Here is a 17,044-nt window from a genome sequence, read left to right as displayed (position 1 = left end):
AGATAGTCAATATATATGAAACATCTAACAAGTAAGATATCCTAATAGAGTTAATTATGTAGAACTGTTGCACAAATAGAATCTTGGAGGCAGATGGACCCGAGTAGGCTACTCAGAGACCATGGGCAGAAAGGTCCATGGTCTGAGTGCTTCCAGAAGTCATATCCATTCCTACCTTAAGTACATGGTACCAGACTGAGGTGCCACCAAAGTCAATATGGAAATCGGTATAGCTATCACGCACACTCATAAGACAGTATTTCTGCACATTAGGTCTCTCAAAAACACAGTCTTCCGGCCACAAGTTTTCAACCCATGACAGTTTGCGAACAATCTTTGGTGTCTCCACAAGGTTAGAAAGCCTAGCAAGAAAGAAACAAAGGGCAAATGTCAGCTAACAGGGAATTGAAACCTGAATAAAAAATACCCTCTATTTCAGAAACAATCAGGTAAGATAGAACAAGGTTTCTCCATAGAATCCCCAAAGGCATACAGGACACTTGTTTCAGTAAGACTAATTATCATCTTTATTCCACTCACTCCCCAAAGTACCAACTCCCAGCTACACAGCTCTTCCCAATAGAAGGTAGTCATTTCCTCCAAGAAATATTTATACTCTTGCCCCAATCTAATCTCTACTGCACCCATCTATTAACAAGGCAGTTAGACTATAAGTATCATCTTCATCTCATAGAGATTTGTTTATGAGGAAACATGGAGAAACTTATTTGGATTCAGTTCTAGGTAAATAAGTGTTTCATTAAAACATCTGGTTGTATTTATTCTTGTATAAAACTACAAATGTTACCACATTGCCCTGTTCTTTGTTCCATCTTGAGGAAATTCAATGAAAATACTCCAAATATCCAGAGATTCATACATCTATTTATGTGCACAGCAACTGCCAGATAAACCCTATTGTCCCACTTTTATTTCCTCTTGTTCTAATTGTATCTTTTTGTTCCATTTCAGCATAAGCTACCTAGAATAGATTCTCAGGATGAGGTGACGCATAAATACACTAGTTTTTAAACACCTTGAGGAGCCAAGAGTGTGGCCTAGTGGTAGAGTGCTTGCTAATATGCATGAAGCCCTGGATTTGATTCCTCATTACCACATACACAGAACATGAACAAAAATAGATACAGTATAATCTGTCCAATGTTAAATACTAGAGGAGGAAAAAATGACTTAGTTGTTATATTAGTAAGTACCCTAGAAAATATAAACCAGTTTCTCATCCCAAAGGAAGAAACCACCAGGGGAAAAAAAGGAACAAAACATACATTAATTAGGAGGGCACAGTGACTCATGCCTGCAATCTCAGGCATGCAGAAGATAGGAACAGAAGGATTATAGTTGGAGGGGCAACCTGAGCCAAAAGTTAGTGATACCTCATCTTAACCAACAAGGTAGGAATTGTTGTACATGCCTATGATTGCAGCTATGGAGGACAAATAAGTCTGAGGGAGCCTCATTCAAAAACATTAGGACCCTGTCTGAAAAGTAGCCAAAAAAGGCTACACACATAGCTCAAGTAAATAATAGAGTATGTGTCTGCTAACGTAAGTGAGGCCCCAAGTTCAAAGCCCAGTACCACCCATCCCCCAAGAATATATACACTTACTTTATCAATCACAACACTCACTTTCTTGAGCTTTGTTGTTACCCATGCTTCCTACCTGGTATCAGAGAATTCCAAACTAATGACATTGAGGACTTTCTCTCTCTTTCCGCTGTAATAATATTTCACAAAATCACCAAGCTTCATCTTGCAGTCAGCTTGACGGGTCACATCAATCACATCAATCTCTTTGTCAGAACCTAAAATGAAGAAATAGTTTCTGAACTTGGAAAGAATGAAGGAAGGGGTAATATTGTCCCAAATGAAATGCACTCATTACCTGACTTATGAAACTGTAACCTCTCAGTATAACACCTTTAGAATGACAATTTTTAAAAGTGACGTTTTAAAAAAGGTATTGTGCTTGGTACGAAGTAGTATCACAAATTTGAGAAGACTTTCTTCTCCCTTCACTAGTCTCTTAAAATGACTTTCTACTCAAAATGTCTATCCTCATATACTGTATCTGCATGTAAGGGGGTAAGAAATATACTCTCCACAGACCACTGTAGAATGTCTTGACCTGCTAAGGCGATGAAACTATCTGACAGAGACTCACATAGTACATTCTACCTGCCCGAGTCCTCCTTCTATATTTCATCTTTTCCTGTCTCCTCCAAAGCTCATGTCCAAATGACAATTAGCATGTGAGATTAAGAGTCAAAGACTTTCCTATCTCAACAGACAAAATTAGACCATGAACCCTAATATTTCTCAGGCTAAAAAAATGTGGTTCAACCTAATTTTGTGTAGCCTATTAAGAGGAGAGAAATATCATGTGCCAATATCTCATGTCTACAAACCAAGCTATTTTGAGTACTGAAATCTGAGGACTGTGGTTCAAAGCCAGCTGGGTCAGAAAAGTCCCTGAGATTTGCTTACTAGCATAAAGCCAGAAATGAAGTATGGTTCAGGAAGTTATAGTTCAGGTGGCAGCGTACTAACCTTGAACAAAAACACCAAATGGGCAAAAAGCACCAAGTTCAAGGCCCAATGACAACACTTGAAAAAGAGACTTGGAGCTGGGCATGGTGGCTCATGCCTGTAATCCTAGTCCTGACAGAATATGTAATTTGTCACAGTTAAGAGAATCTATAGTATTCTCACCAACATAGTGCTCTACATCTCTCACAGTGAATGATGGTGAGGGCAGTGTCATCCCTAATCCATCCTTCTTCAACACCAAGATGGGTACACTGAAGCTATTCTCTTCCAGAAATTCCACTGTCAGCTGGCTTCCAGTGGGCTTCAGAATCACTTCATCTGAGCTGTATGGGACACAGAAGACAAATCATGAGCTTACGTTTCTGCCAGCCAGAGGTATTACTAATGTTTGCTTTTCTCTTATGGGGTAGCGCTTCCTGAGGAAGTTTTATATGGGCTGACAAACTAATGGTATAAACCTCATGTGCCAGCAACGAAATTACCAATCTAACATAAGAGGCAAGGTCACTGGCAGAGGTGGTATTAGCCAGCAAATAGGATGCTGATCTCTGGATGACAAAAAAAATGGGCTGGGTGCGGTGGCTTATGAATATATTCCTAGCTACTCAGAATGCTGAGATCTGAGGATTGCAGTTCAATGCCAGCCCTGGCACTAAAGTCTATGAGACTCTTATCTCCAATTAACCACCAAAAAACCAGCAGTGGCACTGTGGCTCAAGGGTAGGGTGGCAGCCTTGAGCTAAAGAGCTCAGGGACAGTCAAACCAAAAAAAATCCATTAAAAAACTACGTAGAGAGAAGAACCATATCTGACAAGTTTGGCTGATCTGGTCTAACCCAGAGGAACACTTCCAAATTAAATATTAGCAAAAAAGAAAAGAAAAAAGAGGAGCTGGGAGTTTGGCATAGCGGTAGAATGCTTGCCTAGCATGCATGAAGACCCTGATTTGCTTCCTCAATACCTCATATACAGAAAAAGTTGGAAGTTGTGCTGTGGTTCAAGTGGTAGAGCGCTAGCCTTGAGAAAACCCAAGGACAGTGCTCAGGCCCTGAGTTCAAGCCCTAGGACTGACAAAATAAAAAGAAAAAAGACTGGGCCGGGAGTTTGGCCTAGTGGTTAAAGTGCTTGCCTAGCACACATGAAGACCCGGGTTCGATTCCTCGGTACCACATACATAGAAAAAAGCCGGAAGTGGTGCTGAGGCTCAAGTGGTAGAGCTCTAGCCTTGAGAAAGTCCAAGGACAGTGCTCAGGCCCTGAGCTCAAGCCTAGGACTGGCAAAAAAGAAAAAAGACTGATTTAAAAGATAACAATATTTATAACTACTCCTTCAATACGTACGTTTAGTTAACTACAGAATGGAATTTTTTTTACCAGTCCTGGGCTTTGAACTCAGGGCGTGAGCAATGTCCTTGGGCTTTCTCAAGGCTAGAGCTCTACCACTTGAGCCTCAGCACCACTTTCAGATTTTTTTCTATGTATGTGGTACCAAGGAATCGAACCAGGGTTTTTGTGTATGCTAGGCAAGCACTCTACCACTAGCCCAAACTCCTAGCACCAGAATGGAAATTTTTAAAAATAAATTATGCTGGAGAAAAACTGACTAAAATGTAGACTGGCTAAAATGTCAAGAGCATTTCCTTGGCATGCAGAAGGACCTAGTTTTAATACTCAACACACAGAGTATTTGAAAAGTCTTGTTGGGACAAATATAATAAGCTCAATGTTTATCTTCCTCTTTATATAATTATAGATGATCCAGAAATTAAATTGTTAAAAATAGCTGTGTGTCAATGACTCAAGCCTGTTAATCCAAGCTACTCAGGGGGTCGACATTCAAGGATCACAATGCAAAGCCAGCATGGGCAAGAAAATCTGTGAAAGTCGTAGTTCTAATTAAGCACCAAAAGCCAGAAGAAGAACTATGGCTCAAATGGTAGGGTGGTAACCTTGAGCAAAAGAAAACTCAGGCATAGCACCTAGGCACTGAGTTTAAGCTCCAGGAACAGCACTCCCCTGCAAAAAAAAAGAAAGGTAAAATATAAAAGCATTAACTGGAAGAAAGTGAGAGAAGGGTTGTCATTGTTCAAAAAGAAATATACGCTCGTTGATTTATATAACTATAACCTCTCTGTCTATCACCTTTATGCAAAAATTTTAAAAAATTAAAATTAAAGCATTTTAGAGGCAGGTGCTCGTAGCTCACGTCTGTAATCCTAGCTACTCAGGAGGCTGAGATCTGAGGATCACGGTTCAAGCCAGCCTGGGTACAAGAAAGTCCGTGAGACTCTCATCTCCAATTAACCACCAGAAAACCGAAAGTGGTGCTGTGGCTCTTGAGCTAAAATGCTCGGGGATGACACCCAGGCCCAGAGTTCAAGCCCCACAATCGAACAAAAAAAAATTAGACTACAAAAAATAGGGGCTATGAATGAGGCTTAGTGGTAGACTGCTTACCTAGCATGCAGCCTTGAGTTCAATTCCTCAGTAGCACATAAACAGAAAAAGTTGGGAGTGGCACTGTGGCTCATGTGGTAATAGTGCTAGCTTTGAGCAAAAGAATCTTAGGACATGGTTCAGGCCCGGAGTTAAAGCCCCAGGACTAGAAAAAAATAGAGAAAAATACAGAAGCAAGTGGCACTGTGGCTCAAGTGATAGGGCCCTAGCCTTGAGCTTAAGAGTTCAGGGACAGCACTTAGGCCCAGAGATCAAGCTCCACAATGGACCCCTCCCCCAAAAAAGCCCACAGGATATAATATACAAGATATAGTTAGGTCTTAATTGCCACTACACTAAGAACTAAATTCAACTACATAAAAGGGGTTGGGAGTTTGGCCTAGTGGTAAGAGTGCTTGCCTAGCATGCACGAAGACCTGGGTTCGATTCCTCAGCATCCCACATACATAGAAAAAGCCAGAAATGGTGCTGTGACTCAAGTGATAGAGTGCTAGCCTTGAGAAAGTCCAAGGACAATGCTCAGGCCCTGAGCTCAAGCCACAGGACTGGCAAAAAAAAATTTTCTGTAATAGCCAGGCAGGTGGCTGAGATCTGAGGATCACTGTTCAAAGCCAGCTAAGGCACCAAAGAACATGAGACTCTTGTCTCCAATTAACCTCTAGAAAACGTGAAGTGGGGCTAAGGCTTAAGGGGTAGGGTGGTAGCCTTGAGCTGAAGAGCTCAAGGACAGCGCCCAGGTCCAGAGTTTGACCCCCATGACCCACAAAAAATAAAATTCTGTAAGAAAGGCTGTAACAGTAACAAACTTAAGAAAGAATAAAGATCATTATGAATATATGAACATTTATTTTCTTCATAATTATAGTACTGCAAGTACAAATAAGATTTTATCTTATCGCAATGAAGAGACATAAAAGATGAATACTAAATAATGTGTTAGCAAGCATACAGAAAAATTGGGACCTCACAAATTGTCTGTGGGACTGTGAAATAGTAACCACTACAGAAATAATTGGCAATGTTTAAAAATATTTAAAAAGCATCTTTGACATAGCTTGCAAAAAGTATGTCTGTACATGTGCATGTATGTATGTGTCTGCCACATACACAAAAACATAAGTACAAAGGCACTTCAGTGCCTTTCCTAGTGGCAAAATATTGGAATAAAATTAAATATTCATCAATAAAGCATTGGTTAATTATTCATACAATGTAATGCTGAATAGCCTTGAAAAAGAATGGATAACATCTATAGGTATATATAATTTAGGTTTAAAACAAAAGTAAGATGCAAAGCTTAGTGCTAATGGTTCATGCTATAATCCTAAGTTACTCAAGAAAGGCCTGAGATCTGAAGGTTGAGGTTCAAAACCAGGACAGAAAAATATATCCAAATAACCAGGAAAAATAGCTGAACTGGAGGTATGACTCAAGTGGTAAAGCTCCAGCCCTAACCAAGAAAGCTGAGCAATGATGAGACTCCTTCAGTTCAAGCCCCAGTACCAGCACACATACAAAAATAAGATTCAGAACAGTGTCTTCCTTTGTGTCAAAAAATGCAAAAGATCCAGGCATACACCTGGCTCACACCTGCAATCTACCTACAAGGAGGTAGAGATAAGGAAGACTGTGTTTCCAAGCCAGCTGCGGATGGGGTGGGCTACCATTCCAGTTATAGAGGAAGCACAATAGCTTGAAGCAAGGATGCATGCCTGTTATCTCAGTGATTTGGGAAAGCACAATTTGAATTATCACAGTCTATGTTGGTCCAGGCATGAAAGGAGAATCTATCTCAAAAAAATCAGTGCAAAACGGGTTTGTGGAATGTTCAAGTGATATAGAGCCTTTCTAGCAATCAAGAGGACCTGTGTTCAAACCTTAGGAATAGCCAAAAAAAACCCTTAAAATGAAAAAGTTAAAGAAACATATGTTTGCATATATAAAAAGAACATATGTTTCCTTATACAAAAATTATTTTTGAAAGAAGGGATATTGTAGTTGACTTTGGAAAAAGGACCTGGGGAGCCTCAGGGAGAAGGGAGGCTCACAGTCTTTATAAATTGACCATAATATGCTTGAAGTAAAATTCCAGGGACCATGTCTCACAAACTGGCCCAAACAGAATTTCCCACCCCAGAGAGAACTTGCAGGGCCCATATGAGGTCCCCAAATGGAGGCAGCACCTAATGGCACTGCTGGAGGGAAAATAAAGCAGAGTTTCAGCCTCCTAAATCCCTAGAATTCATCACCTCTTTGGGATAGGAATTCTTACCTCTCAAAAGTCCTACCCCGAAGCTCTCGAATGAACATAGGGCTCCCAGTCTTCACTGGCTTCCCCCTTTGGGCATCTTGTCCTTTTGAAGATCCACGACGTTTTTTCACTAAGCCAGAAAATAATATGAGGTCGAGAGTCAGGATGGCCATGAGCTATGGTTCCAAAATAAAAGACTTAGTAGACGCTTTCCTTCCAATTTAACTACCCCTGCAGCATCTGATGTCAGTAAGTCCTTCACAGATTCAGCTAAGTTCCCAGTGTGCTAGGCAATCTCTAGGAAGTGAAGAAAGTGAAGCTATGCACTTCTGCCCTTAAAGTGAGGCATCTTGTGGCCTATGGGGCCTGCCTAGGCCTTTGCTATTTCCTAAAGATGGACAATTGAAACACTCTGGCAAAAGTTATCAAGTTTGCATTGCCTCTTCTCTGGACCACCTTATGAAAAACCTAAGGTATACTTACTGACAGATGGCCCATGTGAGACCTCACAATTGGGGCAGTGGTAGAGATCAATATCAGCTGCCTTCTCTTCTTCCACACCAACACAACTGGAAAAGAAAAAAACAACAAACACGATTTATACAAGGTTATTTATATTTCTTTTTTCATCTATTTTTATGTCTTGGTCCCCATTTCCTTCCCCCCCACCCCCACCCCTTATCTTCTTTTCCTCCCTTCCCTATCTGATTTCAAATAACCAAATACACATATATACAATATATCAGATAACAAAGTGAAATACTGTAACAATATGAGATAACCAAGGGACAGCAAAAGAGATGAGAGATAACACAGTACATTAAGGACAACAATCACTCATTATATGGGTTTTGTTTTTATATCCTGAAGGTCCTTTCATTTAGCGTCATACTATATGGCCTCTGTATCTAGGTTTTGCTCTATTGCAAAACTCTGCTAGGAGAGCCCAAGGTTTCTACTGATTATGACAAATGAGGGAAACCATTGAGCCTATGTTCCTTTGAGTCTGGCTTACTTCACATAATATGATTTTTTCTAAGTCTTACCATTTCCCTACAAATGGGGCGATATCGTTCTTTCTGACAGCAGCATAGAATTCCATTGTGTATAAATACCACATCTTGTTGATCTACTTATCAACTGAGGGACATTTGGGTTGGTTCCATATCTTTGCTATGTGTGTGTATATACATACATATATATATATATATGCACGTATTCATGCACACCCTGGTTGCAATATCCCTTTACTGAAATGCTAAGGAATGAAAGTGTTTCAAATTACATATTCTGGAACACTGGCATAGACTTTAATGGCTGAGCACGTATAATCCAAAAATCTGGATTTCAAAATATTTCATTTTAGGAATTTTCAACCTATATGTAACAGTATATAAGTATATATATCTAATAGGAGTCAAAAAAGAATGATTGCTGTGATAGAATATTAAATTCAGAAGGACTGACAAATTATGCTGGTGTGGGGTAGCTGATATCAGGGTTTGAATTCAAAGCTTGCTCCCTTGGCTCTTACTCAACCACTTGAGCTTTTTTGTCAGCTTTTTGCTGGTCATTTGGAGATATAATCTCCTGAACTTTTCTGCCTGGGTTAACTTTCCAGCTATAGTCATTCAGATCTCACCCTTTGAGGTAGCTAGGATTATAGTCATGATCCTAGCCAAAATGATTTCTGAATAAAAATATGAAGGCAGTAAGGAAGCAAGCCATGTGGATATAAAGGAACAATATCCCAATTAAAGAGAGCAGTAAGTACAAAAACCCCACAGCAGGAACATGTCTAGAATAATCAAGAACTAATAAAAGTTGCAGCTTGCTTTGGATGGAGAACAAGGATGACAGTAATGAATCAGGAAGGTAATAAGACTCATGCAGTAAAGGTTTGTAACCTGTTAAAAATTCTGGCTTTTTCTGAGTAAATAACTGGATTATGGGTAGGGATGTAATGATCAATCATATTTATGTCTCTGGATCCTCCTTGTGTTTCCCAATGAACTCTTTTTCTCCTGCCCAATCCAAAAGTGTTGCCTGGATGCTCCTTTCTAACCATCTCACTGATCCCAACCCTAGGGATCATGTAGCTATATGTATTCAAGTATAACTCCAAAAAAGAGTTTTCAACTGAGTTTCAGACGCTTCTAAATGTCTCCTGAGTATTGCTACTAGATAGACTATTTGTATGTTTCAGTACATACAAACCCAATTTTCTCCCATTTAAGTCTGTTCCCTCTCTTAGGTTCCCTACATCAGCAATTGACACCATAATGTCACCAGGTATTTAGGCCAGAAATCTGGCAACTATCCTTTAATAACCTCTCATCATATCCATTCATTATACTGTGAAGTAGATTATTTAACATCAAGTTAATAACTCAGATGTTAGTGACATACCATTTTTGGCTATGCTACTTACTAGCTGTGGGGTCCTGGGCAAATTACTTAACTTCTCAAGTCTCAATTTGCTCATGTGCAAAGTGGGGATAAAAACTACACTTCACAAGGTGGTTACAAGTATAGAACTATCCTATCAGGCATAGTGGCTCATGGTGCAATCCCAGCTACTCAAGAGGCATAAAATAGGAAGATCCATGTTTGAAGTCTGCCTAGGGAAAAAAGTTACTATATATAATATACTCCATCTCAACAAACAAGCATGACATTATGGTATATGCCTATAATCCTAGACATAGGTGGCGCAAATGGTACACTACTTAACTAGCAAACCCAAGGCCCTTAAACTCTAAAACTGTACAATAAATGAAAATTGAATTATATATCATATATAATATACATCATATATTTGTAGTTTAGAATGTTGCCAAGGACATACTAAAAACTACATGTTTGTTATTATAACCCAAGTTAACATGATATCCTATCAACTGTATCTCCTAGCCATCAACTGTATCCTTTTATCATCTTTATTTCCCTTGACCTAATGCAGGACACTATGATCTCTGTGAATATTATTCTACTTTCCCAACTGGAATCCAGGTCTCTACAATGTCCCCATCCAGTATTTCTCCACATTACAATAAAAGTCATTATTAAAAAATGCAAATATTGCAAAGAATACAAGAGCGAGGACTCAATATCTGCATACCCAATGCTATGGACATGGTAATGGAAATATAAACATAACTATATAGAAATAAAAAACCTATGACTCTATAGACATAATGTTTTATTTCATAAATTAATATGTTTCTATGACATACAAACCCTTAGCCTAATTTTGATTAAGTTCTAAATACTAAGTTCCAGTGATTATAAATAGAGATTCCCTTCTTGAACACTTGTTTGTTAAACTTGTCATTTAAAATATGATGTAAAAATTAACGTTAATACATTCTTTAATAAAAAATGTAAATATTGGGGCCGAGAGTTTGGCCTAGTGCTTGCCTAGCATGCATGAAGACCTGGGTTCAATTCCTTGGTATCACATACATAGAAAAAAGCCAGAAGTTGTGCTGAGGCTCAAATGATAGAGCTCTAGCCTTGAGAAAATCCAAGAACAATGCTCAGGCCCTGAGCTCAAGCCCAGGACTGGCAAAAAAAAATGCGAATATTCAGAAGGCTGAGATCAAGGTCAGAAGCCACCCTGAACAGGAAAATCTGTGACTCTATTATCTCCAACTAAACACCAAAACCCAGAAGTAGAGCTATGGTTCAAGTGGTAGAAAATTGCCTTGAGCAAAGAAGATCCCACAGTGCCCAGGCCTTGAGTTCAAGCCCCAGGAACTGGCATACACATATGTGCACACTCCTCCCTGCCCCACAGCCCCCCACAGACTCCCTGCTTTTTTCTGAAAAGGCCTTGTCTCTTTCCTCTCTGCCTTCCTCTCCTGCCCCTCTCACATAGCATCTGCTTCATGTTGGAGAGCTTAGTGCAAATAGAAAGCAAGAACACTTGTTCAGAAATAGGAAAAAAAATATTTTTCCTTTATCCATGGTCTTGTGGCTTACCATGGGCTTTTATTTGCTATTTGCTTAAGCAGTGAATTTAGGCCCTGCCAGGCACCCTGGGGCCCTCACCGTAGTACACAAGGTACTTGCACTGGACCTGAATCCCTTAAAAAAAACCTTCCTGAGCCAAGTGCCCTAGGCAGCCAACTAAGAACCTGTTCAGGGAGGCAAAATGGCAATGAAAGTTAGGATCACAAACGAGTCAAGGCTCTATTTTCCTGTATTTTCTATATTCTGTTGTCTGATCACATAAAAAAAACCCACAAATTTAAAAGAAAAATTAAGACTTTCAGGCCAACAGCAGCAGGGATTAAAACCTCAAATGTAGAGTATTATTCACCTATACTGATCACATGCCTGTGGCTTGGCATATGGCTCAGAGGTAGAACAGTAGCCTAGTATGCATAAAGCCCTAAGTTCAATTCCCAGCATGGGGAGGGGGGGAGAGAAGGGGATAGAGGGGGGAGAAAGGGGAGAAGGGGGAGAGGGAGAGGGAGAGTGGACATTTTTTTAAACCCAGCTGGGCCAGATGCCAGTGGCTCACACCTGTAATCCTAGTCAGAAGGCTGAGATCTGAAGATCACAGTTCAAAGCCAGCCCAGGCAGGAAAGTCCATGAGACACTACCACCAATTAACTACCAAAAAAGTTAGAGGTGGAGCTGAATAAAGCAGATCAAGGACAATGTGCAGGCCCCTCTAAATTCAAGCCCCAGGAAGGGTACAGAAAAAAAAATTCTAACCTCTGATCTTCATCACACATGGCTTCTGCTGAGGCTCTTCTTCCTTGCTGCTGCTATGCCACCCCTGTCTTCCCCAATACACAATATTCCTATTTCAGCTTCTCCTATGCAGATCATCAATTGTTCATTTCTTGCTGTCTGTCCATACTACATGTAGTAGATCATATATTCTCTTCAGCAAAAACCATTACCTCCTCCAATTCTCAGTCTTGGTTTTTTACCATTCAACTCAATTTATGAAACATGTATTAGGCTAGATAATCCCTCAGATGATGGAGGCACAGATGAGTATCAGGCATCTAAATATATTGCCTCAGTAATTATCACCAAGAACCCAAAGTAGTAAATACTGTTTTGCTTCCTTAGTGAAGAAGACAAGTGTTTTACCTCTAGGTCTTAAGACTGCATTATCTCCAGTATGTACCACACAGTCCAACACATAATAATTACAAAGCGAATACATAAATCAACAAGTATTGATTATATACGCATACTGTCTTCATGGAATAAAAATCCCACAGGTAGAGAGGCAAGCAGTACTGATTCCACAAGAGCTATAAAGTAAACAAATCTGGGAAATACGTTGGTAAGTGAATGAGTAAATCTGAAGCCTGTACAAAAGGAGTTAAGAGAACTGAGCTATAAACATTAATTATGTAAGTTATCATGTTACAGCTCCACAACAAATCATAACATTCTGCCTAGTATTTGGAGGTACAGAACATATGGGTTATAACTTTAGACTTTACAGAGTCAGGAAGACATCTTCAGCTCAGGATTTTGAGGCCAGTAGGTCATGACATGTTCAGAGCCCATAGTTAAAATAGCATACAAACAAAAACACAAGAAAAAAATGTTTAGCCAGGTGCTGGTGGCTCACACTTATAATCCTAAGGAGGCTTAAGAGCCAAACTGTATGGGGTTGACTCTTCTACCATTTACTGTGTGAACATGAGCAATTTACATAGCATCAATATATTTCAGTTTTTGCCATCTATGAAATGGAAGTATTAATAGTAGCCAATTAACATTGCAATGAGTTATAGTATCTAACACATGATAAATATTAGCTATCATCACCAATATTATTCTAACATAACACATGAGAAATGTTGAGTGAGAATGGTTATGTAAATTATTGACAGTGACAAAACTAGTAACTAAGGCTCAGGGCATAGCTAAAATGGTAAAACACCTGTCTATTTGGTATGTGGTCCTGAGTTCAAACCCCAGTATAGTTTTAAAAAATCCTTATTCATATAAAACTACTAAGTAGAAAAATAGGATTAAAATTTAGGTCTTAACTAGGTGTCAGTAGTTTCTGCCTGTAATCCTAGCTACTCAGGAAGTCTGAGATCTGAAGATTGAGGTTAGAAGCCAACATAGGCAGACAAATCTTATCCTCAATTAATCAGCAAAAAAAAGTGGAACTGAAGGTGTGGTTCAGGAATTGGAAGCATGGCTAAAGCAGAATGCCAGCTGTGAGCGAAACAAAATGGGAAAAAGCCAACCAAGAGTTCAGTCCCAGTAGAGGTACAAATAACAACACCACCACCACCACACACACACACACACACACACACACACACACACACACACGCACGCACGCACGCACGCACGCACGCACGTACCTGGGAACCAGTGGCCATGTCTGTAATCCTAGTGTAATCCTAGCTACTCAGAAGGCTGACATCTGTTGCTGAAAGTTGAAAGCCAGCCTAGGCAGGAAAGTTCATGAGACGTATCTCCACTTAACCACAAAAAGGCGGAAGTGGAGCTATGGCTCAAGTAGTAAACAGCTAGCCATGAGCAGAAAAGCACAGGGACTATGTCTAGGCCCTCAGTTCCAGCCCTAGGTCTGTCACAAAAAAAAATTCCAGGTCTTATGGAATCAGCCTAAATGCTCATCAACTGAAGAATGGATAACAAAATGTGGTGTACACACAAAATAGAGTATTATCCTGCCATAAAGGATATGAAATCATGTACTTTGTGGAAAATGAACAGAAATGGAGATTGTCATATTAAGTAAAAAAAAAAGACAAATACATATGCTGAGCACAGTGGCTCACACCTGTAGTCCTAGCTACTCGGGAGGCTGAAATCTGAGGATTGCAGTTTCAAAGCCAGCCAGGGCACTACAAAGTCCATGGAACTCTTATCTCCAATTAACCAGAAGTGGTGCTGTGGCTCAAGGTGGGTAGCCTTGAGCTGAAGAGCAAGTTTCAGCTTTCAAGTCCCACGACTGACAAAAAAGGACAAATATAGTATGTTTTTTTCTAATACATGGAATCTAGATATGCAAAAACAAACAAGAACACATGAAACTAAACAGAAATATTTGCAGTAGGGCCCAAAAGATGAGGAATATGCCAAGTGCAAATGGCTCATGTCTATAATCCTAAAGCCCTGTGACTCTAATTAACTACCAAAAAGCTGAAAGTGGAGGTGTGTCTCAACACTAGAACACTAGCCCTAAGCAAACGAGCTCAGGGGAGAGCACCCAGCCTCTGAGTTCAAGCCCTAAGGACCAGGGGGGTAGGATAATTGAGGAGGAAAGTGCTAGCCTTAACCAAAAGTTCAGGGACAGTGTCCAGGCCCTAAATTCAAGCCCAAGGACCTGCAACAAAAAAGAGACAGGAAGCATGGCTCAAGTGGTAGAATAGCAGGCAAGCAAATAAATCAGGTGAGCAAAAGCAAGGTCCTGAGCTAAACAGAAAGAGTGATTTTTAAAAAAAAAAGGAATTGGATAGGGAACGGGGGGGGGGGGGGGGGACAAGATGAGGGGTGGGGGAGCGGGGAAGGGAAATGGGGACCATGACATGTGAAAGGGTATCAATGTGTGGGAATTAAGGCACCATTTATCTGGCAAATATCATGTAACCCTTCTATTAATTACAATAAAAATATATTTAAAAAAACAATACAAAAAAACAAACAAAAGGAACCGGCACGCACGGTGGCTCAGGTCTGTAATCCTAGCTACACAGGAGACTGAGATCTGAGGATCAAGGTTCAAAGCCAGCCCAGGCACAAAAGAACTTGAGAATCTCATCTCCAATTAATCTCTAGAAAATGGAAAGTGGGGTTTGGCTCAAGGGTAGGGCGGTAGCCTTGAGCTGAAGAGCTCAGGGGCAGTGCCCAGGCCTAGTTCAAGCCCATGACCCACAAAAAAGGAACGAAAGACAAAAAGCAATGAGGCTGTTCATTTTAACCTTGTTTCACTTGAAGCAAAAACATGGATGACTTTATAAACCCTGATTTTCTTTACCTTCTCCAGCTTGTAACAATTTAGCCTGCAAAGTGCTATGGGCAAAGTATACTAAAGGCTCTGAAGGGTGGGGAGAAAGAAAACAACGCAACTAAAGCAAATAGTCATAGCAATATCTCATATTCTACCAGATGGTACATGCCATTAAAAGTTTCATATAAGAGGATTGCCATATAAGTTTAAATTCTGTAACAGGCAAATATAAACTGAAAAGAAATATGTATAACTAGCTTTAATAATACATTTCCTTTAAACCAATATGTCTAAATTTTTTCATGCCAGCATACAAGCAATTTTAAATTGGAATTAAAGTTATATCCTATGTTTTTTCATCAATAAGTCTTAAATATCCATTGTGTATTAAATAAAAATGTCCATAGAAACAAAAAAAAAGAGGATTTCCAGTAATGTCATCTGAACAAGGATGTATATTTTAAATGTTAACAGGTCAAGAAATGGTCCTCTAAAATGGTATTTGCCTATATTTCCAATAGTATATGACTGTCTCTTTTATGTCTTTTCAATTATTAGCAGTACTGCATTTTATTCTTGCCAACTGAATGGCTTTAAGTGATCTCATTCTTTTGATTATGAGAAGCTTTTACGTTTTTCAACAGATTTCAGTGAAATCACACTTTCTGTATTGTATTAAATCTTAGACATGTGATTGCTTTGGGACACTAGCCTTTTCCCTCCTTTTCTTATACCTTGTTTATGAAGGAGGAATAATAGTACATTCCTTCAAATGGTTGTCAAGGACTAAATGAAAACACATAGGACAGTGTTTAGTTCCTGCCTATAGAAAGCTCAACAAATTAACTGTAATAATATTATGTTCATATTTCTGTTACTTTGACATGTTACGGATACATCCTCTCAGTTTTTTATTTTACTAAATTTATGTTGATAGTGTTCTTCAGTAAAAGATTATACGCCAAAAAAGTTTCATATAAGATACAAAGTATTTTTTATCATAATCCTTGGGGCTGGAAGTTTGGCCAGGTGAATGCTTGCCCAGCATTCATGAAGACCTGGGTTCAATTCCTCAGTACCACATACACAGAAAAAGCCAGAAGTGGTGCTGTGGCTCAAGGGGTAGAGATCTAGCCCTGAGAAACCCCAAGTACAGTGCTCAGGCCCTGAGTTCAAGCCCCAGGACTGGCAAAACAAAACAAAATAAAATAAAAAAATGCTCAAAAAGTCCAGGACATAATTGATCACTTTTTATATCAAAAGCAAGCTAGAGGTGTAACCTAAGAGCTCTGGGCTTGAGCATAAAGCACTGAGTTCCAGCTCCAGTACATTCCCACCACTCACACACACATAAGATGAACACATAAAATGAGATTTGCTGGGCATCAATAGCTAATGCTTGTAGTTCTGGTTATTTGAGAGGTTAGAATCTGGGGACTGAGATTTAAAACCATCCCAGTAAGATAAATCCTAACTCTTAACTCCAATTAACCAGAAAAATCCCTACAAATAGAGGTATGCTGCAGTAGCAGAACATCAGACTTGAACAAAAAAGTTAAGAAAAAGAGAAAGGCAACAAGCTATAACCCTAGCTATTAATGAAGCTGAAATGTGAAACCAGCTCAGAAAAATCTGTGCGATTCTTATCTCCAATTAAACATCAAAAAAGCTGAAAAGAGAACTGTGGTTCAAGCAGCAAAGTATTAACCTTTAGCAAAAATGCACAGAGACAATATCCAGATCTTTACTGCCAATAAAAATAAAAAAGGAGAGAGAGAGAGAATGAAAGGCCAGCTCAA

The 17,044-nt window shown here is 39.5% G+C and overlaps 1 protein-coding gene across 3 annotated transcripts in view; it reads right to left on the bottom strand.

The window, feature by feature from the left end:
- Phf8 (PHD finger protein 8) overlaps positions 1-17,044 on the bottom strand; it is a 90,979-nt gene that overhangs the window by 54,712 nt on the left and 19,223 nt on the right. For all 3 annotated transcript variants that reach the window (XM_090326599.1, XM_090326600.1, XM_090326602.1), the window contains 5 exons: positions 7,760-7,845; positions 7,298-7,406; positions 2,732-2,892; positions 1,683-1,824; positions 176-362 (listed from right to left, as the gene is read on the bottom strand). In XM_090326599.1, coding sequence (XP_090182725.1) covers positions 176-362; positions 1,683-1,824; positions 2,732-2,892; positions 7,298-7,406; positions 7,760-7,845 — 685 coding nt within the window. The remainder of the gene's footprint in view (positions 1-175; positions 363-1,682; positions 1,825-2,731; positions 2,893-7,297; positions 7,407-7,759; positions 7,846-17,044) is intronic.

Source organism: Megascapheus bottae, chromosome X (assembly GCF_031878675.1).
Source record: "Megascapheus bottae isolate mThoBot1 chromosome X, mThoBot2.hap1, whole genome shotgun sequence".
Lineage (NCBI taxonomy): Eukaryota > Metazoa > Chordata > Mammalia > Rodentia > Geomyidae > Megascapheus > Megascapheus bottae.
Note: the sequence above shows the minus strand (reverse complement) of the source record. Positions and strands in the feature narration are given on the sequence as shown.